The sequence below is a fragment of the Dama dama genome, chromosome 12, assembly GCF_033118175.1.
Source record: "Dama dama isolate Ldn47 chromosome 12, ASM3311817v1, whole genome shotgun sequence".
NCBI lineage: Eukaryota > Metazoa > Chordata > Mammalia > Artiodactyla > Cervidae > Dama > Dama dama.
In genome coordinates, this window is record NC_083692.1 from 19,421,545 (window position 1) to 19,447,441 (window position 25,897).

The window sequence follows — 25,897 nt, forward strand, 5'->3', positions numbered from 1 at the left end:
TCGTTACCTTAGTTGAACTTCTGGATTTGACCTCTAGATACTATGAAGATCCTACCTCTAGCTGGCCTGCGACTTTATTGGCCACATCCTAGAGTTTTCACCCACATATTTTTCAGCTTTGTGAACCTCCTTTCTTCCCTATTACTGGTTCCTAGCTAGGCTTTCATCGTTCCTTACCACTAGGGTCAATCTTTTATTCTTCTTCCCTTAAGAAAGGCTTATCAAATGGATAGAGCAGTAGTGGAACCTGATTAAACTTGGGTCTCCCATTCCTGGAGGACTCAAATGAAACTTTGGGGTTATCTCTGCATGAGATTTTATGTGTAGTTTCCAAGGTGTTCATCATAAGACATCCACTGTACAGTCTGTGGCTGGACCACACCATCCATGGGGCACTCTCTGAATTAATATTTTAAAAGAAAAAGATCCTGTAATTCTCTTGAGATCATAATTATTTTACATTGTATTTAAGTTTGTGAGTGTATATATGTGAAGAGTGTGAATTTGTTGTGTAAACATTATTAATGTGCAGTATGTATTGCAATCCTGCTTTTCATTTCTTTGATTTTTTAATAACCTGGGCACCTTCTGAGAGTCCCTGTATAGGAGCCTGCTACATTAGTGGTGAGCAATCCATTTTACACAAGAGGGCAATTCAGGAAAAGTAAACAAACATATTAATGGGTTCTTATTTTTTTCCCCCTCCAATCAAAATGAAGAGAGTTTTATTGAGTTTCATGACCCAGGAGAGGGTGGGGCATCAAGGGATGTTGATCCTTATAATTTATTCTACTGAGAAGAATTTTATTCAAGGAATTTTATTCTTAGAATGTACTGAGAAAACAGATGGTGCTTTTTAGTCATTGAAAACTTACATCCACCATTTGGAGAGTGTTTTCTAACTTTCCATTCTTGAGTTAGACCTCTGGATGCCTGTGTGAGCTTTATCACTGCACAGACTAATCCTGCAACCTATGAGTTGGTGTTTTGTATATGTTAGTAGGAAATGGCAACCCACTCCAGTGTTCTTGCCTGGAGAATCCCAGGGATGGGGTTGCACAGAGTCGGACATGACTGAAGTGACTTAGCAGCAGCAGCAGTACCTCTCTTGCCCACTATAGTGCCCAGCATATAATAAGGGCTTGACAAACGGAGACATGGGTTCGATTCCCGGGTTGGGAAGATCACCTGGAGAGGGAAATGGCAATCCACTCAAGTATTCTTGCCTGGGAAATCCCATGGACAGAGGAGCCTGATGGGCTACAGTCCATGGGGTCGCATGAATCGGACATGACTTAGCGACTAAACAACAACAACAAAATGCTTGTTAGAAAGCTCTGTGGTATGATGGTTAAGAAGGCAGATTCTAGCCAGACAGCCTAGTCTGTCACTTACTGGCTGTGTGAGTTTGAGCAAGTTTCTTAACCTCTCTGGGTCTCGATGTCAGTCTGCAAATTAGGGGTTGTACAATCTTTACCTTGTAGATGGAAATTGAATAAGTTAATGTGTGTGAGCACTTAGAGCCATGCCTAGCACGTGTAAACCCTGCATACGTGTTAGCTGTTACTATAAATATTGTTATTGAACCAAATGGAAACCCCATTTGCCTGTGGTATTAGAGCCTTTATAGAGAATCTCTTTCCATCTCTGGCTTCTAATTTGTCACCATTGATCAGCTTTTCTTTCCATTCTCTATCTGTAAACATTGATTTGATTTCCATATAAAATAATGATGTCTTTCCCCTTCATTCCAAACATTTTTTAAAGGGAAGAAAAACAAAAGACAAAGCCCCCAAATGTTTCTGAAGCAAACCTGGGTCCAGCTGAAATGGATAGCTCAGTGGATTAATTACCCGAGTGGAGTTTGCACCTCTAGATTTTGTAAAACCGCTCCTTTCCAAAGAAAGCGCCAGTTTCTCTGTAGCCTCTTTCATCTCTTCTCACAGAAGCCTCTTCTGCCACATTCAGCTAAGAAGTCTTTGCATGGACAGGAGAGCTCCCAGGAATGATGCATGCCAGACAAAATCTGGCTCCAAGAGCCCTGTCCACCTCACTGCTTTACTCTTAGGGACTTCCCTGGTGGCTCTGATGGTGAAGCGTCTGCCTGCAGTGCAGGAGACCCAGGTTCAATCCCTGGGTCAAGAAGGTCTCCTGGAGAAGGGAATGGCAACCCACTCCAGTATTCTTGCCTGGAAAATCCCATGGATGGAGGAGCCTGGTAGGCTACAGTCCATGGGGTTGCAAAGAGTCAGACACGATTGAGGGACTTCACTTTCATTTTCACCTTCATTTTTGTTCCAAGTCTCTTTTTTAGGTTTTAAAGCTCAAAGTACATCATACATACAGTGTGTATATGCTAAGTCACTTCATACGTGTTTGACTCTTTGCAACCCTATAGACTGTAGCCCGCTAGGCTCCTCTGTCCATGGGGATTCTCCAGGCAAGAATACTGGAGTGCGTTGCCATGCCCTTCTCCAGGGATACATACAGGAAAGTACACATTTATGCAGCTCAATAAATTCTAACAAATTAAATTTACTTATGTCATCACTGCCCATGTTAAGAAACAAGAGGACAGAAGTCCACCTGTGCCCCTTCCAGTTACTACCACACTCCTACCCCCTCCCCAAGGGTGACCATCCTGATTCCACCCCCCATGGAGTGGAATCTTCTGGCATGTTCACTTTAGTGTCTGGATTCCCCCATCAACATCATGAGATTCATTCATAGTTTGGGCTGTAGTTGTAGGTCTTGCATTCTGGGTACTGGGTAGTATATTGTCATGTGACTATACCGTGATTTCTTTGCTGGTTCTATTCTTGTTGGGCATATGGCAGTTTCTGGTTTGTGATTTCTCTGAGTTGTGCTGTGAGGAGACCTAAAGTGTGCCTACGTGCCTGTGGGATGGCTAGGTCCCAGGTAGCCTGTGTTCAGTAAATGCTGCCAAGAGCTCGTCCAGAGCAAAGGCTGCCCATCATCTGCTCATTTTTTTTTTTTTTTTAAGCTGAGCCACCCGGCATGCAGGATCTTAGTTCCCTGTCCAGGGATTGAACCTGCCCACCCCACCCCCCTGCAGTGGAAGTGCTTTCTCTTAACCATTGACCCACCAGGGAAGTCCCTCATCTGCTTGACTTAAGAAGAAGAGTATTCCACATTCAGATTTGATTTGAGTTTTAGAGCAGAATAACATTATACTAATTCTGCAGATTTTTATCATTCCTATTGCTCCCCTGTGACGTGTTATGGTTGGATGGCATCGCTAACTCAATGGACATGAGTTTGAGCAAACTCCAGGAGACAGTGAAGGACAGGGAAGCCTGGCGTGCTGTAGTCCATGGGGTTGCAAAGAGTCGGACACGACTGAGCGACTGAACAACTCATGCGTTATGAGCCATATGGTAACCCGGCAAATTCACTCCAGTTGCTGAAACTGCTTCTTTTCAGGAAGGTTCTTGAAAGGCTTAGAACTGCTACCTGAAATGTAAGTTTTAGGGATTCCCCCTCCCCAAAGCATCTCCTTTTTTCAGGAACAGAAAATTCTAATTACCACATCCCCTGTAAAAGGAGTACACCCATCCCCACCACCTTACACTTTTTATTGAATGCAATTTAGAGCTTAGGGAGCTTTTGAGTGAAAATCAGACATCAATGAGATTTCTGATTTTCCACAATCTGCTCACTGGACGATTCCTCTTATAACTTCAGTTACAGCTGCTCCTCTTTGGAATGGGTCAAAGCCTGGCAGGTGGAGAGTCAAAAGTCCTTCCATCTAGTCCTGACTTTGGGTTGTAAACAATCGCAGTGCAGGGTGCTTCTAGAAGGCAGAGAGACAGAGGCCTTCCCATCCAGTCCCAGCAACTTTCTAAAGAGGGACCTCCAAGTCTTAAAAGGAGTTGAATTGAAGTAGTTAGTTTTGGCTTGCCCTCTCTTCCTTGATCACCAGCACAACAAGCTAGAAGCAACATCTATAGAATAACAGCAAACATAGCTTCACACATGGCTCCCTCACAAAAGCACTCCCGAATTCCGCATCTCCAGGCAGTTATTATTTTACTTTACAGATGGGAAAATTAAGACCTAGAGAGTTGACATAGTAAGACCCTGCAAGAACTAGGAGTTGGAGATCAGACCCAAGCCTGGAGTTTGCACTTCTAAGAGCAGAGGGGTCCTATTCAAAGTGGACTTTTAAGGATGATGTGACCCTATTGGAGCTCATGATCATGTCTTTTGATGGATGACTTTCACATCCTGGGCTTGGGCAATTTGTCTGGTTAGAACATGATCTTTGGTGAGGACATGTGTACAAGGAGTTTATTGCTATTTTGTATGTAATGGCCAAGAATTAAAACTCAGTGAACACCTGTCAGTATGGAAATGGTCTGGTAGCAATGGTACCTTCATCCTGTGGGTCATTACAGAACCATTAAAAGGATTTGGGCAACATATGACAGAATAAACAAGAGGGAGAAGAGCATATACCTCTCCCCAAACCCCTATTAATGTATGTTTGTGTGTAAAATTATTTACATGGGTATGAGGAAAAACATGGAAGAACACAGACTGAAATATTAACATGGGCCACGTGGGGAAAGCAGGGTCAGAGTTGGGGTGCTGATGTGGGAAGACAGAATATAGGAAAAGAGTGTAAGTGATAAAATGCATTTGAATAAATTTTATATTTATACACACATATGCATAAACAAACTCATAAAAAGTATATGCATAAATAAAAAATTCAAGCAAACAAAAGAGTGGTTCCAACAAGAATAAGGCTGTGAAACCTATATGGGTCAGATAGCTTGGCAAGAATGAGAGCTCAGTTCTGTGGCCAAAGGCTCTACCCTCCAGGTCAGTTCTGTTGCAAGTGAAGGCCATGGGTCAGAAGGGGTCAGGGAAAATGTGTGGGTGGCTGAGCACAGACACCCTGCTGTGCCTGGCAAACCGATACTTACAGGTACAATCTTTGAAGAGTCTATTACATATTGGCATTTTCATACCTTCTCGCAGCTATCTTTATCCCCATTTTACAGATGAGGAAAACTGAGAGCAAACACTCTCAGTCACATAGTGAGTGAGTGGTGCTGAGATTCAAGTCCAGGCCAGCGTCTAGGACTCCTGCTTTTTAGGCCTCATCACAACTTGGAGTTCACATCCCGCCGCTTTTAATGAGATGATCAGGGCCGGCCTGCTTTGATCTGAACTGAGATTTCTGCAGGGCCTGTCTCACAGATGTGTGTCCTAAAGGATGGGTTTCGCAACTGAAGCCAGGCGAGCCACCATCTAGTGAATCTTTCCTGTGTGTACTTACTGGCCTGGTTTTGGATGACAGAGTTTCTTACCTGTGCGAACGCAAAGCTGTCTGTTTGGGCTTCTGTTCCCAGGGGAGCAGGGCTCCATGGAAAAGTAGGGCACCTGGACACCTACCTGAGGACAGGTGAAAGGCAGGCTGGCTTGTTTAAAAGGAGGACAGTGTTAGCAAGTCTGACATCTGGCCCCCGAACCATATCAGCAATGTTTTTGGGAATAAATGCTTGGGCTTTCATGGGGATCTGTCTCCTACCTCTTCTCACTGCCCGCCTTTCCCCCTCAACACCCCGCCCCAGCCCTACTAAACACAAAAGAACTAACAGTGGTGGCTTGTTTGGTGGCTTGGTAATGTGGCTTCCACCTAAATCCCTGAGCGCCTGTGCTGTCACCAAGGGTCCCTGAAAGTGAATCCGTAAGATAAAAATCTCAGTTCTGCATATCAATGTCACCTGGGATGACCTTTCTCTATCCTTTACCTTGGTTTCCTCATTCATAAAATTGGCATTGGATTTTTTTTCCTGTTTAAGATAAAAAGAATATATTCATGATGTATAATTTTTTTTTAAACACAAAAAACATGTTATAGATCCAGTAAGATGAAGTCAGCTCTCTATGTTAGTTTTTTGGCTGAAAGTAACCATGCTGCTGATGCCAACAGTAATCGCCATTTTTTATGTAATAAGTCTGGACGTTTCCAGTGCTATAGGACTCCTGTTTTGTACTGGGTGCTGTGTCTTAACAATGTCATCGATGACTTCCAGAAGCGGTCCTGTTGCCTAAAGGTTAAGTTGACCGCAGAGGGTGAGCCGGCTGCAGGAACGGCCTTCCTGGGCCCTGCTGCCGTTCAGCGTGGCAGATGGCCGCCATTTCCCTGGTGGGGCTGCAGCAGCTGGAGCTTGCGCTGCCTGCCGCCTTCCTTCACTGCTGGCAGAAGCCCCTCGGATCCCACAGCGGAGGACGAAAAGAGGAGAAAGCATACAGCCAGCTGTTGTGTTCACTTGAGGGTTTTGGGCGAGGCTCGCTCATGCCTGGGTTTTTGCTCTCTGCCCACAGGTTGTAGACTGAGCCTCGTGGCTGGGGACAAACTGCCTGGTCTCTCAGAACCTTGGTTTCTCTCTTTCTAGTGTAGCAAAGGCGTTAGGATGGGCCTGTGTGACTGTCATCATTGTGAACAGTCATCCTGTTATTAGTTCCTTGAAGACTGGGACTCTAGTACCTGGTGCAGTGCTTGGCACACAGTAGGGACCCAAAGAAATGCTTTTCATTGGTATGGAACCCCCGGAGCTCCATGGCTAGACAGTGTGGGAAGTAATCAATTAGGAAATATTTTCCTTTGCTCTTTTGCATTCTTCAGTGCATGACAAGTGGGGGGTTTGTATGTCTTTTCCTCCATCTTTCTTCTTTGCCTTCATTTTACTTAAAAAGTGATTGCCTTCTGCCCTGTTGAGTAGAGCTGACAGGACCTTGTCACACATCCCAGTCCTGTTTGCATTTCTGAGAGCTGGTGAAATCTGTGCTCTGCGTAAAGGTAGGGAGAGATTGACCAGCTTGGGAGGAGAGCTTCTCTGTGTCCTGGGAGCCACTCCTAACTCTTCCCTACCTCTATTAGGTCTGTAGAGACTTCTGAGGTCCCGGACACTGTAGCTTACCCAGGTCTAGATTAAGACAAGGACTGGAGCTCCCAGTGGGCTCCCAGGCATTGGATTGGAGGATGTCCTTTAGAGAAAAGGAAAAAAAAAAAGCACCTCGATGGAATGATAAAAGGAATGACATCACAGTAGGCATGGCAACTGCAGGGTATCATAATCTCCCCATGAGGTGGTCAGAACCCCAAGGGAAGACCTGGTTTCTTTGTGCTCTGCTTCTCGTTGGGCGGACAGGGACAGGGAGGCATGGGGGAGGGGTTGCTTACCCAAGGGCTGGAAGAGGCCAGAGGTTTTGCTTTTCACTCCAGAACTGCCTCCCTGCTCTGACGGTCTCTCCGGGCTGGTCAGGTGCCACCTAGAAGCATTTTCATTCTCTCACTTTATTATCCAGTGTTACCCTGGGAGTTTGGTGCGAGAGGGGGAGCAAAAAGAGAGAGAGACGCATATCATTGGAGAGGGAAGTAGCGATGAAATTATCGTCAGGAAGTTCTGTGGAACCCTGGAGCTCCAACCTCAGGCTCTGCTGCCCGGAGGCTCCGAGCTCCTCTGATAAACTCACAGTCCGTCTTCTGTCCCACTCTTGGCTTCTCCGGGCCTTGACTTCTGCAGCCGACGGTGTTGAGCTGGCTGTCGACCATGTAAGTTGTGCTAATTTCAAAATCACTTGTGTCCAAAGCCCAAAGAGATGTAGAGCCACTGCCCGGGGCACCGTGTGAACTGCTGTATATGCGGTGAGCACCGTGAGCTGCTGTATTGCTGTGAATTCTGCCGCTCTGGACAGCTTGGAATGCTGGCTCACCAGGCCGTCTGGAAACACACTGCAGGGGTGTTGGGTGTTCAATAAGGGGCAGGAACCAAAAGGTTGCCAACTGGGGACTTCTGGGTACCCTGCACCCAGAAATCATTTCTTTTTTCTGTCTTCTTGGAGTAACAATGCCCCAGGTCATGCCTTGATGCTGTCTCTCTGTAGGTCTGGTCTGCTGGCTTGGCATTTTAGGGTCTTAGCAGTGAGGCAGCCTCCCCAAGGCGGGAGTAGCTATCAAGAGGCGCCTGTTCCTTCTCTACTCATCAGCAGAGCCCCCACCCCCAGCCTATGGACATTTGAAGACATTTAAGAGTCTTTTGAGAAGCATGCTCTTTGGCTTCTTTAGTTAGAATGGAGTTTCGGTTTCTTTAGTCAGAATATCTGGGCAAGTTGGAGAAATTACCTGCCCAGCTTCTCTTGCCTATGGGAACTTTGTAAAGTGAGTTTATTGTCTAAAATTTCTTTTACTGAGATAAAATTCCTGTAATATAAAGTTCACCATTTTAACCATGTACAATTAATTGGGTTCTTTTAGCATTTTATTTTATAAATTATTTATTTATTTAAACAGTAAGGAGTAAAAAAGAATAAAAGCAGAAGTATGTCATTCTTCTACCTGAAAACAAAGTAATTTCTTACATTTATATCCAGTCAATGTTCAAATATTGATTTTTCGTATTTTAAAGTTGTGCAATTGAGCGGTCTCAGTATATTCAGTGTTGTACAAACATTACCACTATCTAATTTCAGAACATTTCATTACCCTAGAAAGAAATCTCTTACCCAAAAGCAGTCACTTCTCATTCTCCCCTCCCCTAGGCCCTGGTAACCATGAATCTGCTTTCTGTATCTATGGATTTCCTTGGTTTGAATATGTCATATAAATGGAATCAGACAATATATGTGGCCTTTTGTGTCTGGGGTCTTTTACTTAACATGTTTTCAGTGTCTAACCATATTGTAGCATGTTTTTCCTTTTTCTGGTAGAATAATATTCCAATGTGTGAATATTTTATTTATCCATTCATCAGTTGATAGACATTTGGTCTGTTTCCACGTTTTGGCTATTATGAATAATGCTAATATGAGCATTCAAGTATAAGTTTTCATGTGGGCATATGTTTTTAGCTGTATGCCTAGGAGTGGAATTGCTGGGTTGTATAATAATTCTATACTTAATTTTTTGAGAAACAGCCAAACTATTTTCATTTAAAAATTATTTTTATTTACTTAAAAAAATTGTTTTAATTTGTTGAAATTTTTTTTTTGGCCACACCATGTGGCACATGGGATCTTTGTCCTTCAACCAGGGATTGAACTTACATCCACTACAGAAGGACTGTGGAATCTTAACCACTGGGTCGCAAGGGAAGTCCTGCCAAACTGCTTTTCGAGTGGCTGCACCATTTTACATCCTACCAGTGGTATATGAGGGTTCAATTTTTCCACATCCTTGCTGACACTTGCAAATATCTTTATGATTATGGCTCATCCTAGTAGATAAAAAGCGATACCTCATTGTGGTTTTGAGTTGCATTTCTCTGATGATTAATGATGCTAGGTACTTTCATGTGCTTATTGACCATTTGTATATATTCTTTGGAGAAATAGCCATTGAAATTCTTTGCCCATGTTGTAATTGGGTTGTTTGTCTTGTTGTTAAGAAATGAGTTTATTTTAATACATCATTGCTCCTTCCTCGACTCTAGCATAGTGTGACCAGCCTGTGGAAGATAAAGTTTACTGGGTCACTTAAAAGCAGACTGAGGTCTCTGTTTCTTAGGCCAGTCAATGTTCTTTGGGGTGGGGGAGTGCTCCTCTTCCTTGCCCACCCTTAAAACACTTCAGTTCCCCAGAGTTTCTTAATTCAATTCTTGTTTTGCTCTCAGTTTCTCTCTAGTTTGACCACATCCACACCCATGACATCATGACTATATATATGCTGATTACTCTCAAATGCATATGTCTAATCCAGATTTCTCTCTGGGGCTCCACATTTACATATCCAGGTGAAACCTCAGCATATTCAGAACTTGCTACATTCCTCTGCAAAACCTTCTCCTGGACTCCCCACCTGGATGAGCAGCGGCCGCATCTTCCAAGTCAGCGGAGCTGGAAGTCACCTTGGACTCCTGTCTGTCAGGCACGTCTGCCCTCTTCCTCTCAAGGACTGTCCCTTTGCTTTCTTTAATAGCCCTCTCTAATTTGTCCTCAGTTCTTCACTCCCACTCTAACTGTTCAGATCTTTGTCATTCCAATTAGACTCCCTGGTTTTGAGTTACTGCCATCCATCCTCTGCTGGAGTGATCCAATTATATCCCTCCCATCTTAAAACCCAGTGCTGCCTTGTTGCCACCCTCCACCCCTGAAATAAACATCTTGTTCCTTTGTCCAGCATACAGGCCCTCCTAGATCTGATCTCTACCTATCTTTCCAATCTCATATTCTTCTGCTCCTTCTCCCTTCAACTCTTACTTTGATCATAAAGAATTCTTTCAAGTTTCTTGAATGGGTTGCATTCTCTCAAACCTTCATGCCTTGAATGCCACTCTATTGGCATGGGTTTCATATGTGTGGTCAAGGGTAGAGTTTTAAGGATCCCATATGATCCAAATTAAAAACTGCTTTGAATAGAGAACGTGGTGACTGTGGGTCAAATGTGGATTTTGATTCAAGAATTTATATGAAAGCATTTCCATACTGAATAGAAATTAAACTGCATTCTCTTGTATGAATGAACCTCATATATTGAAAAGAGGATGAACCTCTTTTGGATTCTGACTTTGCTCCATCCATAACTTGTTGTAGCTAGTTATTTTCTGAAACAAAACCACCGTGATACATAATGTGACAAGCATATGTGTATTTGGGGAGCTGATGGGACAAAATATTTGAAATCAGTTATGAATCTCAAGGTTGCTGAGCACCAGCATCACATATTTTTTGGAGCCCTACACCACTATTCTCTGGGAGGTCTTACAACTTTTTCTAAGGATGTTAGTCCTTAGATAGAGAAACTGTGAAACTGAGGGAGTGAATCCTGATTCCTTCCAAATCACTAAAACAAATTAATTTAGATTATGAACTAGTGCTTTCTCTCCCTGAAATTTTTACTTGGAAAAATCTCACACCTTCTGAAAAGTTACCAGAATGGTAAGATGAACATCTCTGTTGTTTGCTTAGGGTCACCGTTTACTAGCATTTGGCCCCAATGGTTTCCTGTCTCCCTTCCCATTATATGCACATGTGCCTCTCTCCAGGACCCTCCGGCCCCCAAATGGTGTTTACAGTTCTCTTTGTGTTTTGGTCATAGTATCAAATGGTCTGGAGAAGACAGATGATTCAGGATGGAGCAAAGAAGGGAGTTGCTAGAGTCTCGCGCAGAAGGTGATTTATTCTCTTAACAGTTTCCAAATGGATGGAGAAGCCATGAGACTAGATCAGTAGCCCCTTCTGAGAACTTGTTAAACCTTTCCTCATCTGAGGCTGCAGATGTGATCGACTATGTTTTCAGGACGGGTGAGGTTTAGTTCATAACACACCTTCCTCTTCTCTGGGTATGTCTTGGAGCCCCCAGCAAAGCCATGTGCCGAAACCGAAGCCTCAAGCTCTCAGCTCGGCGCCGCCTGGAGCACGCTGGGATGGCCCTGAGCAGATTCCTTTCTCTCTCCGAACCTCAGTTTCCCTGTCTGTAAAATGAGAGCTTGAGTCAACTACTCTTTAAGTCCCCTCCTTGTGATTATGTCCCATGACCCTCTGATGGTGAGAAAACCTTCATCCTTTGGGAAATTGTCAGAAGATAGATATTTTATGTACGTGTGAGGTGAGCCCCAGAAATTTATGATGGCTGGGTTTTGGCCAGGACCTTGTCTGGTTTATAACAAGGACTGTTTCCCCCCTTGCAAGAGCCACCAGTGCTCTGTCTGCTGAGGCAGGAGGGGCTTGGCGGGGCTGGAGAGGCAGGGTGAACTCTGACCCCTGTGTCAGCGTCTCTCCACCTCCCCTTCCTTTGAGGTTGCCTGCTTGTTTAGTTTGTCGCGCCCTTGTTTCCCACACCCTTTTATGGCTACTTTTGTTCAAGGATACTGCCACCTCCTTTTTCTGTCCCTGGCCTGCCTCCAGTTTAAATATCTCAAGGAGGACGGCAGCAACCTGACGAAATGGGTGACTTTAATGGTGGACCTGAGCAAGGCTGCATTCTCATACTCGCGGGGCGGGGAGGGGGGCAAGAGTTAGTCAAAGTCCAGGTAGCGGATGGATGGCGATACTAATCATTAGAGGATTTCCCCAGAGTTCTTATCCACAGAAGCAGGGGTCTTGGAGAGGCCAGACTTCATTTATGGGTTTACTCTCCATGGGGAGATTTTGAGAAAGTTCTTGTAACATAGGGAAGAACTTAGGTGTGGTGCGGTTGGGGAAAGGAACTGGTGACAGCAGGGTGTGATTGTGGGGGGGGTTCATCTATTTCTTCAATAAATGTTCATTGAAGAACTTCTACATTATATGCAAGATCCCTTTACCCAGAACATCCTAAATCTGGGTCACCATCCATATGTGCCAGATGCTTTGCTATGTGCTATAGAAGAGGTATAGAAATAACATTCAGTTCAGTTCAGTTGCTCAGTCGTGTCTGACTCTTTGCGATCCCATGAATCGCAGCACGCCAGGCCTCCCTGTCCATCACAAACATTAGAGGTATAGAAATAATATTAGTCATTGTCATACCCCCTCTCTCCCGACAATCACGTGCCAGGCATGTTGCTAAGTGGGTTACATCGAGTCCGCTTAATCCTCCCAACTCTGACAGGAGGTCCTGCAAGAGAGGAAAGGGAGGTTTAGAGCAGGCACTCACTCAAGGTCAGGCAGTGAGTAAGAAGCAATTGAGATTTGAGGTCAAGTCTGATGTCAAATCGCATCTTCTTAACCTCTCCTTCCTCAAAGCTGGTTTAGGGACTGGTGCCAGTTTGTGAGGAGGTTTTCACCGCTCTAAAATATAAGGGTAATAAATTGATAACTAGTTTGTTAATAAGCCTGCCTTTATTTAATTCACTGGTTCTCAGCTGAGATGATCTTGCCCCCCGGGGCTGTTTGGCAGGGCCTGGAGGCCTTGTTTGGTTCTCATAACTTGGGAGTGCTGCAGGCATCTCCGGAGCAGTTGCCAGAGATGTTGCAGACCATCTCACGGGGTACAGGATGACTCCCCAACAACACCCCCCTGCATCCCTGCCTGCCCCCACACACAGCAAAGCCTTATCTGGCCCCAAGTGTCAATTGTGCTCAGTCAAGAAACTCTGATTTTATTTGAAGGATTATCCCTAATCTTAAAACTATATTATTCTGACCTGTGCAATATGTATTAAATGTCCTTTCTTTTAAGAACCTGGATGGTAAAGCATCTGCCTGCAATGCGGGAGACCCGGGTTCAATCTCTGGGTTGGGAAGATACCCTGGAGAAGGAAATGGCTCCCCACTCCAGTACTCTTGCCTGGAAAATCCCATGGACGGAGGAGCCTGGTAGGCTATAATCTGTGGGGTCACAAAGAGTCGGACACGACTGAGCGACTTCACTTTTCTTTCTCTTTAAGAACCTGGGTACTAGATGGCAGTTGGGTTTTAGAATGTCCTTAGCTGGCAAAGTAAAAAAACTTGACAGGACTATGGTGATGCCTGTAATTTTTTTTTTCTGTTGTTGTTAAAAGTTTCCTGAACTTTGAAATCCAAGCATCTAAGAACTGCTCAATCTAGGTGTGATTTAAAAAATACTGTTTGTTAAGGATTAAAGAAGAAAACAGTCTCACATTGCAGTGAAGGCAATGCCTAAGGCCCCCTTGGGGCTCCTGGATTTGATTGACTCACTAACATTCGTTGACCCCTTGGTTGTTAGGACTGTGCCAGGCCCTTTGGGAGGTCAAAGGAATTTTGCATTCATGGGCTTGTCATCTCTGTAGGGTGAAAAGCGAACCTGCCTGAAACAAGCAGGGAACAAGGAAACAGCTTGGCAGATAATGATGGCTAAGTCATGGGTTGATGCTAACATGGCAAGCCAAGGGGTTTCTACTGGGAAGAATTTTAGGTTCCTGGTGTGGGTCTGTCCTCAAGTAGTCTATGTGACCTTAGGCAAAGCACTGAATTTCTCTGCCTTTTGCTTTCTTATTGGTTTCCTGTCTTGGCTGAGCTCACATGAGAAAGCCTCCTTTTCCTCCTGCCTCTAATGGGACACCCAGTCCTGTCTATTCTATTCTGGAAATGTCTCCAGAGCCTGCTGAGTCTCTCCCTATTCCAGTGCATTCTCTACTCAGCAGTCAGAATAATCTTGCTAAAATATAAATCTGATCACATCACCTGCCTCTGCTTAAAACCCTCGGTGGTTTCCTCGTTGCCCTCAGGACAAAGTCCAAGCTCCTTGCTCTATGGTCGGGGCCCAGCCCACCTCTTTAGTCTTGTTTCTCAGGCTGTGCCGCTCACCCCCACTCATGCCTTAGTCTGGACACAGCAGACTGCTTACTCTTCTCTGAGCACAAACAGCAGGCCCACCTCCCTGGAACTTCCTTTCTTCTGTTTTCCTCTTGGCAAAATCTTTTAAGGTCAGTCATCTCCTCCAGAAGCTGCCCCAAATCCTGGAGAACAGAGCATGTGTCCATCTCTATCCCCCACCGGACTGTGAAGCTGCTGAAGGGGGGCCCATGTCAGCGTTGCTCTGTCTTGTAAATTTCATACCCCGCGTGGTACTAGCACGTGGCCGGTGCTCAACCGTTGCTGAGTAGAAAACAAATGGAGAGAGGAGGAGAAATTTCAAGTGGAGATAACAGTGTTTATTCTTTGTTACCACCCAAGGTTACTTGTGGTATGAACATGAGATAATATTTATTGAAGAACTGAAAAATAAGAGGCTAAGCAGACGCAAAAGAATGTATTCATCATTAGTTTCAAAAGGCGACATTGTTAACTTTGTAACCATGGGTGAAAAAACCTTAGAATTCCCTCCATCATATCACCCTTAATGTATATGCACGTGTGTTTATGAACACACACACACACACACACACACACACACACACACACACACACACACACAGAGCAGGTCTAAGAGTGAAGGTTGTCGGGCGCTGGAAGTTGGTGTAATAAATAGAAAAGTCCAGATGGCCAGAATTTTGCACATTCAGCAAAAACATGTCTTGTTGGTGTAGGAACAGACATGGTATGGATTGTGACTTGGTGGCCTGGACCTGCTTGGGTCCTCTAGCGACAATAGGCCCTCTTCTTTCCCAGAACTGGGACTGAGTGTAGACAGGACAGTGGCAGGAGGGAGGGGGGGCTTGGCTTACTTTTTCTTTGGTGTCCCCCTTTCTTTCTATCCCAGTCACCCACACTGAACATGGTACATCAAAGAAAGAAATAGCAAAGAAGTGGAAATAGACGTCTGGACATGGGTAACACTTTGCAAATATTATTGCATTAGCCTGTATTATCCTTCTCTGCGCAGGTCCCTTACTCCTAGCACCAGCCCCCAGACTGTCGCTCCAGGCAGGGCAGGTGTTTTCTTTGTATTTTCTTGTACCCTTTGCGGGTGCCTGGCACCCTAGTAGGTCTACACAAGTGTTTGTTGAATGAATGAGTGAGCTCACTGAGTCAGAATGAAGTTTACCTCTTGTGCCAGTTTCCAGGTGTGTTACCTCTCTCTCTGGTTTCCAATATTTTCCGAGACAAGGGATTCTTTTCCTTTTACCCAGATTGAGGACGAGATGATTTGTGACCCTCCTTCTGGACACACCCCCACTGCGGCCCACAGGTCTGAAGTCTTGGGCTTGGATCCCTCCTCTTCTCAGATCCCTGAAGGTTGCTGTGTTCCAGCATGGGGGCGGGGGGGGCGGTGAGAAGCAGGGCACTGCAGGGTGCAGGGAGGGAGCCTAAGGAATTAATTTGTTAATCTTTATTACAAAGGCCGCTTCTATTGTTTACAGGCCATTAGAAACCATTATCATCTTCCCAGGCTGGGCAGACAGCAGCTAGCTGCTTTGATGCATGTCTTGGAGCGATAAGGAAAATTTATCCCTTCAGAATTTCTTCTTGGTTTATTGTTTGATGCAACTAGTCAACTTTCTTTCCAGAAGTCCCCGGCTTAGGCAACTTTTTCGAATTGTTGCTGGGGGAGGCTCAGGTTAGGATCCTATAACTCTGGAACTGGAAGAGACCTGAGATAAATGATTGGCCATAACCTACCACCTCCCTCTGTCACTGGCACCCCTATTTCCCCCCCCAGAGCAGAGCAGTTCCTGGACACACCACCTTTTCAAGGAATTTGCGCCTATTGAGCTCTGAGCAGGGTGGACTTCTCTTCTGACCTTCAGCAAATCTTCCTGTCTCCAGGATCATGTCTCCTCTGCTGCGAAGGCTACTAGAGCTCTCCCCACACCCCACATTGCCGGCCCTTTACCCAGAACTCCCGGAGCACTGTGTACTTAGGTGGCGGGTTTATCTTCACTCTGCCCTCTTCTGTGATAGGCATATCTAGCCTCCTCCTGGGTGGGCTGGGCAGAGCCCTTGAGGGCCCTCACCCATCTCCCAGACAATCTGTCTGCTCCAGGGGTTCTTCTTGAGAGTGTGACATTTCATCTGGACAGATATGGGCATCAGGGTGTAGGCCACATCCACCTTGTTGTGGCCAGGTTTTTGTCCTGTGATCCTGCGGCATGTTCTATGTCCTGGACCTGAAAAAAAGTCCCTCATACTGAAGCCTGAATACTGAAAGTCACTTTTCAGCTGATTGGTTGAAAAGTTCCTGTGTGCTCTGTAAGAGATGAGCCAGCTTGCCCGATCCTGGGCATTCACACGCTGTTTGGACAAATGAATGGATGGATACAGGAATAAGGGATGTCAGCCAGGACCAGGTTACTCCTTATGGGGCTGTGTATTCAACTCACTAAGTATTTGATGAGTGTCCGCCATGGAAGAGTTGGTTGTTGTTGTTGTTTAGTCACTCAGTCATGTCCTACTCTTTCTGACCCCATGGACTGCAGCACCCCAGGCTCCTCTGTCCTCCGCTATCTCCTGGGGTTTGCTCAAACTCATGTCCATTGAGTCGCTGATGCTATCTAACCATCTCACCCTCTGCTGCCCCCTTCTCCTTTTGCCTTCAGTCTTTCTCAGCATCAGGGTATTTCCCAGTGAGTTGGCTCTTCACATCAGGTGGCCAAAGTATTAGAGCTTCAGCTGTAGGAAGAGTTGGTGCTGGGGGTCAAAAGATGCGTAAGACCTGGTTCTTTGACATTCAAGTATTTATATCTAGAGGGAAGTGAGATTCTTATAAGACGAGGCAGGTAAGAACACATGGGAATAGAGAGACCTCGACTTGTTGAAGGAGTGTAAAGGGTGGTGGGTTAATTGCAAATGAAGGGGTCAGGAGAGCTTCGGGGAGGAGATGGTTTGTAAGGATCACAGTGAGTAAAAGGAAAGGAAAGCAGATCCTGACTGGTAAACAGCAAGTGCCACTGTTTTGATGCGTGACAGTGCCTTGAGCTTGCCACAGACCAGGCCTGGCAGCCCCACCGAAAGCCACTTCTGACTTCAGCCAGTGAGGCTCCAGATCCATCTCAGACAACACCAAATAATCCCAGGAATTTTTTCCAGGCGTCTGACCCCCGGGTAAGGCTTGGGGCAGACATTCCTGTCCTCCAGACTTCACAGGGGCCCCAGGTTGCTGGAGTTTGCTCTTTGGAGGGCGCATAGGACACACTCAGGGATGCCCTAGAGTCAGTGAAGGGGGTGGATAAACTTCCAGCACTAGATTCCTCAGTTTCCATTAAGTCTCTTTGCCCTTCCCCCAGCCAGTCTCATTGTTAGGCCAAGCATCACGCTCTTCTGAAGTTTGCTCATGCTCTTTCCCCCTCTAGGAGAGTCTTCCTCTTATTTCTGTTTGTCCCATTTCATCCACCCTTCCGCAGAAGCCCAACCTCCTTCTGGAAGGATATGCATCTTTTTTTTCTGAGCTCCCAAAGCAGATCCCCTGCTGAGGTTGGTGATGGGTCTCCTCCCTGTCTATCAGAGGCATGGCACAGGATGACTGCCCTAGAGATGAAGGAAAGAATGGAACTTCCTACTGTTCCACTTTTATTCCAAATAAGTATTTAAGGTCAACATGTTTTAACACATTAAAAAAACCCCTTCCCAAACCTCCTGATTTTTCATGTTCTCAGGGTAACTGCTTAGTTACCTTCCAGAGAGTGGGAGAAAGCCAATAAAGAGAATTCTTAATCTCCAGGAGCAGGACGGAGTGCAGAAATGTCTTGGAAATGGAAGATTCCCTTGGCTCCTTGCTGCAGCCCATTTATAACTGTGGGAGAGGGCTCCCTCTCAGTGTCGCTTATCTCTGCCTCACATTCACAGACTCACCCGTCTGGAGTCTCCCTGGATTTTGGCCAAGCCAGTTGGGAATGCATAATAGCTGAGATATGGGATGGGGCGAGCTTGCCACGACCTTGCATGCTGCTGTGAAGGTCTCCCGTCTCCCCTTCTCTCTTCCCTTCCAACCTCTTCTCTGGCATTGGGAGCTCAGCTTCATGGTCCCACCTCTCTAATCTTTGAATGAAGGCAGATTCAGATTCCACATTTGTAGGTGGCTGTACTAGTGATTATGGACACCCCTTGGAGATTGGGAGGGACGTTTGGGTAAGCAGATTTAGACCAAATGGCATTTAGCTAGCTGCCATTTTGAAATCTCAGCTAAAGGGTCTTTTGAACTTCTGAGCTCTGTCTATAAAATCTCCCCTAGCTCACTTGCTTTTTATGACCAGGAGTTTGATTTTGCTTTAGTGGCTTTCTGTTTTGCTTTTTTGCCCTGGTCAGAAATAAGGATGACAAAAGGAAAGGCCCCTGGAAAGAAGATTCTAGCCTTCTAGTCTAGAAGATGGGAGCTAGGGCTGCTGGGAAATTTGATGAGGTCTTGTTGGGGGTGGGGCAGGGGGTGGTCTGGAGCCTGGACTGGAAGCATTGGGGGGACAGATGGCGTGGGACCATGCTGTTAGTGCTCTTGCCCCAGGAGCAGCTCTGTTCAGGTGGTCCACCGGGTACAATGGCTGACAGAACTACAGTACAGTTGTGGAAGCTACAACATCCTTGTTGAAGATGGTCTTGGGCACTGTTAGAATGGATAGTTCCATGCCACAGACAAAAGCTGAGTCACTAGCTGGAGTTACCAGGGGTGTTCTAGCGTATTCTTCTCTTCCAGTGTCTTTAATGGAACATCATGGGATTCTGGACAATGGCTCAGTGCTCTTTAGGTGAGTGGGATGGTTCTGACACATGCACAAGATACTCAGCCATTAAAAAGAATTCATTTGAACCAGTCCTAATGAGATGGATGAAGCTGGAGCTCCTTATACAGAGTGAAGTAAGCCAGAAAGATAAAGAACATTACAGCATACTAACACATATATATGGAATTTAGAAAGATGGTAACGATAACCCTATATGCAAAACAGAAAAAGAGACACAGAAATACAGAACAGACTTTTGAACTCTGTGGGAGAATGTGAGGGTGGGATATTTCAAAAGAACAGCATGTATACTATCTATGGTGAAACAGATCGCCAGCCCAGGTGGGATGCATGAGACAAGTGCTCCGGCCTGGTGCACTGGGAGGACCGAGAGGAATCGGGTGGAAAGGGAGGTGGGAGCGGGGATCGGGATGGGGAATACGTGTAGATCCATGGCTGATTCATGTCAATGTATGACAAAACCCACTGAAATGATGTGAAGTGATTAGCCTCCAACTAATAAAAATAAAATAAAATAAATAAATAAGCATTAGGGATGCAATGTGAAAAAAAAAAAGCCACATGCCTTTTTTTGTTGTTTTACCTTTAAAAATTAAGTTTTTATGTGTGTGTTTTTGTGGGTATGCATGTGTGTGCGTGTGTGTGTGAGGGAGTGGGGCAGGGAGGGAGAGAGAATGTGAAGCATTTACCCATTGCTACATGCATGGGAGTGGGGTGAGGTGATGGGTGGATTGGTTATGGGATGAGGTGCTGGTATGTTTGTTTCTAGAATGGTAGGTTTGATTGTTGTGAACCTTATTTTTTGTTTGTTTGTTTGATTTCATGTTAATATTCCTCCCTATATTAGTCTGTTGTAATAAAGTACCACAAACTGACCGGCTTAGTCAGAAATATACTGCTTCACAGTTCTGGAGGCCAGAAAGCCAAGACCAAGGTATTGGTGGGCTAGGATCCTTCTGAGAGTTTTGAGGGAGAGCTCTTTGGGCCTCTTTTAGCTTCTGGAGGTTTGCTGGCAGTCTTTGGTGTTACTTGGCTTCTAGAAGCATCACCCCATCTCTGCCTTCATCCTCATATGGCGTTTTCCCTGTGTGCATGTCTCTGTGTGCAAATTTCTTTTTTCTATAAGGATATCAGTCATACTGGATTATTTGTTGTTGTGTAGTTGCTAAGTTGTGCCCAACTATTTTTTCGACACCATGGATGGTAGCTTGCCAAGCTCCTTCATCCATGGGATTTCCCAGGCAAGGATATTGGAGTGGGTAGCCATTCCCTTCTCCAGGGAGCTTCCCAACCCAGGGATTGAACCCTTGTCTCCTACTTTGGCAGGCAGATTCTTTACCACTGAGCCACCTGGGAAGCCCATACCGGATTAGGGCCCACCCTAACTACCTCATTTTAACTAGTTAGGTCTGCAATGACCCTGTTTCCAAGTAAGATGAGATTCTGAGATACTGGGGGTCAGGACTTTAACATATGCCTTTTGAGAAGACATAAGTCAACTCATAATACTTTCTTCTCCTAAAAAATGGTGTTTTTTTTTTTTTTTTTTAAAGAGAGCTTTACTTTTTGAAAAAGAAAGACCTCTAAAGTGGTAAAAAATTAAAACTCTACAGAGTAAACAGGAGAGGATGATAAGTCTCCTCCCATCCTCAGACCTTAGTTCTTCAGTTTACCTTTTTTTTTAGCTGCACTTCTCAGCTTGCAGGATCTTAGTTCCCAGAGCAGGGATTGAACCCTGGCCATGGCAATGAAGGGCTTCCCAGGTGGCTCAGTGGTAAAGAATCTGCCTGTTAATGCAGGAGAAGCAGGTTAGATCCCTGGGTTGGGAAGATCCCCTGGAGGAGGAAATGGTAACCCACTACAGTATTCTTGCCTGGGAAATTCCATGGACAGAGGAGCCTCATGGATAAGAGTTGCACCTGACTTAGCGAATGAGTACACATGCATGGCAGGGAAAGCTTGGAGTCCTAACCACTGAGCCGCCAGGGGATTCCCCCTAGTTCTTTAACACAGAGCCGACCACTGGCACTCATTTTGTTTCCTCCCTATTCTTTCTGGAGTTGTCCTATGAGTATAAATGTGTATCTATCCTTTTTTCCCCCTTAAAATAGCTGCATTCTAAATGCCCTGTTCTACACCCTGCTTTTTCAATTTAACAACATATTTCAGAGATCCATATCAATAGGTATATGTCTGTCCTATCTTTAACAGATGTACTGTATTTCATTGTGCAGATACACCATGATTTATTTAACTTCACCTCTCTTGATGGGTATTTAGGTGATTTCTAATCTTTGCTCTAATGAGAAAAATTATATACACATTTCTTTACCCACTAGTGTAAGTCACCGATATAGCTCCTTCTTAAAAAGTTCATATATAGTACATAAAAGTACATTTAAAAAATATTTGTTAAGTTCCTACTCTGGACAAGCATTTGATATTTTATCATACTGATATTCATATTTACTCAGCGTAGTGGCTTGTCCTAAGTCAGGAATGAAAATTCTTGCATATTGATCTCTACTTTTGATTATTTTTCGCATACGTTCCTAGGAGTAAGTCAAATAATCAAGAAATTGTTGTCTCTGGATCCTTATTGCCAAACTGTATTTCAGAGATGTACCAATTTATGTTTTTGCCAGAAGAGTGCTTATCTTGCCCTACAACACTAGCCTTATCATTAGAACAAATGAAAAGCATTGCTAATTTGGTATGTGAAATATGGCATTTCATTTTTTTTAGTTTTTTACTTATTTATTAGCTATTCTTATTTCCTCTTTAGTGGCTTGTCTGTGTCCTTTAGCCTTTTATCTGTTAAGGTGTCAATGCTTTTTATATCAACTTGTGTGGGCACTTACTGATATTGCTTTGTCATATCTGACACATATGTGGCAAATATTTTTAGTACTTTGTGGTTTGACTTTATATTATTTTAAACCAACTTTATTATGACATTATTTACACACAATAAAATGTACTCATTGAAGTATATCATTCACTGAATTTTGACAAGTGTATATTCCCATGTAACCACAACCAGGACAGACTTTCTATCACTCCCCACAAATTCCCCTGGGCCTCTTTGCAGTCCACCCCATCTCTTGCCCCAGGTAACCATTGATCTGCTTTCTGACACTACAGATTAGTTTTGTTGGTTCTAAAATTTCATGTAAATAGAATCATACTGTATGTTTTAGAATCTAGCTTATTTTACTCAGCCTTTTTTTTTCTTTTTTAAAGATTTACCCATGTTATTGTGTATGGTGTTCCTTTTTATTCCACTCTATGAATATACAAGAATTTTTTATCCATTCACCAGCTGATGGACATTTGGGTTGTTTTCAGTTTTTGGCTACTATGAATGAAGCTGCTGTGAGTGACTGTGTACAAGTCTTTTTGTAGACATATTTTTTCCTCCCATTTTGGGTAAATTTGTAGACATGAAACTGCTCAGTCATATAGCAAGCACATGTTTTTGTATAAGCGACTGCCTCACTCTTCTGAAGTGGCTGAGCCATTTTATATTCCCAAAATGAATGAGCATTTTAGTTGCTATGCACCTTCACCAGCACTTAATATTATCAATTTTTAAAATTTTAATTATTTTAGTGGATGTGATGTCTTATAGTTTCAGTTTGCATTTTATGCTTAATATCATATTTTCATGTGCTTGTTGACTGCCTGTGTTCTTTTGTGAATAGTCTATTCAAATCTTTGCCCATTAAAAAAAAATTGGTTTGTCTTCTCAGTACTGAAATGCTAGGGTTCTTTATGTATTCTAGATATAGGTCCTTCATCACATATATGTATGATGAATAATTTCTCTCAGATTGTGTTTTGCCTATTCATCTTCTTAACAGAGTCTTTTATCCCATTGTGGTAAAGCATACGTAACATAAAAGATGCCATTTTAATCATGTTAAGTATACAATTCAGTGGCATCAATTCACTAACGCAGTTGGGCAACTGCTATTCCTGTCTTTAAGAATAAAAACTTTTAAGTTTGACAAAGTTCAACTTATTCTTTCCCTTTTGTGTTTCTTGCTTTTGTGTCCTGAGAAAACTTGCCTACACTAAGATTTCCCTTTATGTTTTCTTTTGGAAATTTTATAATTTTAATGCTTAATTTAATTCTGTGATCAATTTGGAGTTACTTTCCGTATTTACATGAGGTTAAGTTTGATTTTACTTACTTATTTTTTGATACTGATATCCACTTAAAATAAGTGGAACTTAGTAGATGTTACTATTTTTCTTTTGTGAGCCACTGATTTATTTCACTGCTGTTTATCTCAGAAATTCCACACTCCCATTCAGCTATCAGATAGATAATCACCTATATAATTCTTTCTTAAATTTTTTTTCTTTTTATTTTTTAACCTCAATTCTTTGATTCACTTGGAATGTGTTGAGGTTTATGTGAAGAGTTGAAGGACTCATTTGATTCTGCCTCAACAGCTGAGTGAATAGTGGGAAGGGGAATTTCTAGAGGAGGTTATCTTCCCTGCTGGCTCAGCAGGTAAAGAATCCTCCTGCCAATGCAGGAGACACAGGAAGCGCGAGTTCGATCCCTGGGTCAGGACGATCTCCTGGAGAAAGAAATGGCCACCCACTCCAGTACTCTTGCTTGAAAAATCCCATGGACAGAGGAGCCTGCTGGGCTACAGTCCATGGAGTGGTGAAGAGTCAAACACGACTGAGCAACTCGGCACACACAGATACACACAGTGGGGATGGAAGGTAAGCAGAGGGTGGAGCTTTTGTGAAATGGGGGCCACTCGGCCTCACCTGGCGAGTAGTTGTGGGAGACAAGTCAGAGAGGCTGGGATTGGGGAGAGACAAGAGAGAATGAGAACAGGAAGTGAGACCTGGCAATTTCTAGCTTTAAAGAGGATGGGATGGCAGTGGGGGTGGGGAATTGCCAGTTCGTGATTCCTGAAAGGGTGACACTGGAAGGTAGGATTAAACATTGACCTTGAGTTTCAAGTTGAGTGGTTGGTTAGAACGTCTCTTCTTTAACCAGAAATAAAGAAGGCAGGAGAAGAAGCTGGCTTTCCGAGGGAGTAAAAGAAACAAAGAAAATGATATTCCTTGAGAATATAATCGGAACAATTCCTTACCTTTTTTACATTTTGAGTATCCAAAATACTTTTATGTACTTTCTTTTACCTTTTGAAACTATTTTGTTTATGCATTGTGTGATAGGCAGGGCAGACATTACCCCATTATCTGTCCTGCTGCTGCTGCTGCTGCTAAGTCACTTCAGTCATGTCCAACCCTATGCCACCCCATAGATGGCAGCCCACCAGGCTCCCCTGTCCCTGGGATTCTCCAGGCAAAAACACTGGAGTGGGTTGCCATTTGCTTCTCCAGTGCATGAGAGTGAAAAGTGAAAGTGAAGCCGCTCAGTCATGTCCAACTCTGAGCCACCCCATGGACTGCAGCCTACCAGGTTCCTCCGTCCATGGGGTTTTCCAGGCAAGAGTACTGGAGTGGGTTGCCATTGTCTTCTCGTCCTACAGGTCAGGAAAGGTGAGGCTAAGTGAGGTTAGCAGGCTTGCCCCACTTCTGTTCTCTGATCTATAGGTACTTATGCTATGGGAGAGCTTCCCAGGGTAAAGAACCCTCCCATCAATGCAAGAGACGTGAGAGATGCAGGTTTGATCCCTGGGTTGGGAAGATCCCCTGGAGGAGGACATGGACACCTACTCCAGTATTCTTGCCTGGAGAATCCCATGGACAGAGGAGCCTGGAAGCTACAGTCCGTAGGGTTGACTGAAATGACTTAGCACGCACACATGCACGTGGTGTGGGGAGCAGGAAGCCTATAGTAAATTCTGATTTGGTTTTCACCCACTTGCTGTGTGAGTGTGGCCAGCCTCCTTCCATCCCCAGCACCTCAGCTTTCTGATTTATGAAGTGAGATTGATAATATCTGCACCTTTAGCGTCACACAATGGGAAGTTCAAGGAAAATAATCTACGTGAACAAGTGCTGACAAATAAAAAGCAGGATGCAAATATCAGTCTTATTAAGGTTATAATTTCATCAAACTGGGGCTGGGAATCAGCTGGTCCCAGGGTGGGGAGAGCCAAAGACCCAGGGTCATGCTGATGCCACAGGTTGAGTTGCTTCTAGGTGTCCGGAGGCAGGGGTCATCTCTGATGGAGTGGGCAAGGGGCTCAGGGCTCTGAGACGTCGTGGTCGAGGTACCCATTCAGCTCCCAAGGCTGGAGGCCTTAAAGGTCAGTGTGGGGACATTTGAGGGCTCACATGTACTGGGAAAATCTCTGGATTTGGATTCTGAGGCCTTGGGCTTGAACACTCAGTTCAGTTTACTTCAGTCGCTTAGTCGTGTCTGACTCTGAGACCCCATGAACTGCAGCACACCAAAACTCGCTGTCCATCACCAACTCCCAGAGTTTACATAAGCTCATGTCCATTGAGTCGGTGATGCCATCCAACCATCTCATCCTCTGTTGTGCCCTGCTCCTCCTGCCCTCAATCTTTCCCAGCATCAGGGTCTTATCAAATGAGTCAGCTCTTCACATCAGTGGCCAAAGTATTGGAGTTTCAGCTTCAACATCAGTCCTTCCAATGAATATTCAGGACTGATCTCCTTTAGGATGGACTGGTTGGATCTCTTTGCAGTCCAAGGGACTCTCAAGAGTCTTCTCCAACACCACAGTTCAAAAGCATCAATTCTTCGGCACTCAGCTTTCTGTAGAGTCTAACTCTCGCATCCATACATGACTACTGGAAAAACCATAGCCTTGACTAGACAGACATTTGTTGACAAAGTAATGTCTCTGCTTTTTAATATGCTCTCTATGTTGATCATAACTTTCCTACAAAGGAGTAAG

General features: G+C 44.4%; 1 protein-coding gene across 5 annotated transcripts in view; it reads left to right on the forward strand.

Moving 5' to 3' along the window:
• The window catches only part of DPF3 (double PHD fingers 3), a 285,832-nt gene that overhangs the window by 43,814 nt on the left and 216,121 nt on the right, over nt 1–25,897 (forward strand). For 4 of the 5 annotated variants that reach the window (XR_009695069.1, XR_009695068.1, XR_009695067.1 and 1 more), the window contains exon 2: nt 9,768–9,901. The exons of the other annotated variant lie outside the window; for it this stretch is intronic. Coding sequence is in view for 1 of the 4 variants with exons in the window: in XM_061156750.1 (XP_061012733.1) it covers nt 9,837–9,901 (65 nt within the window). In the remaining 3 variants the exon portion in view is untranslated. The remainder of the gene's footprint in view (nt 1–9,767; nt 9,902–25,897) is intronic. 5 annotated transcript variants of the gene reach the window in all.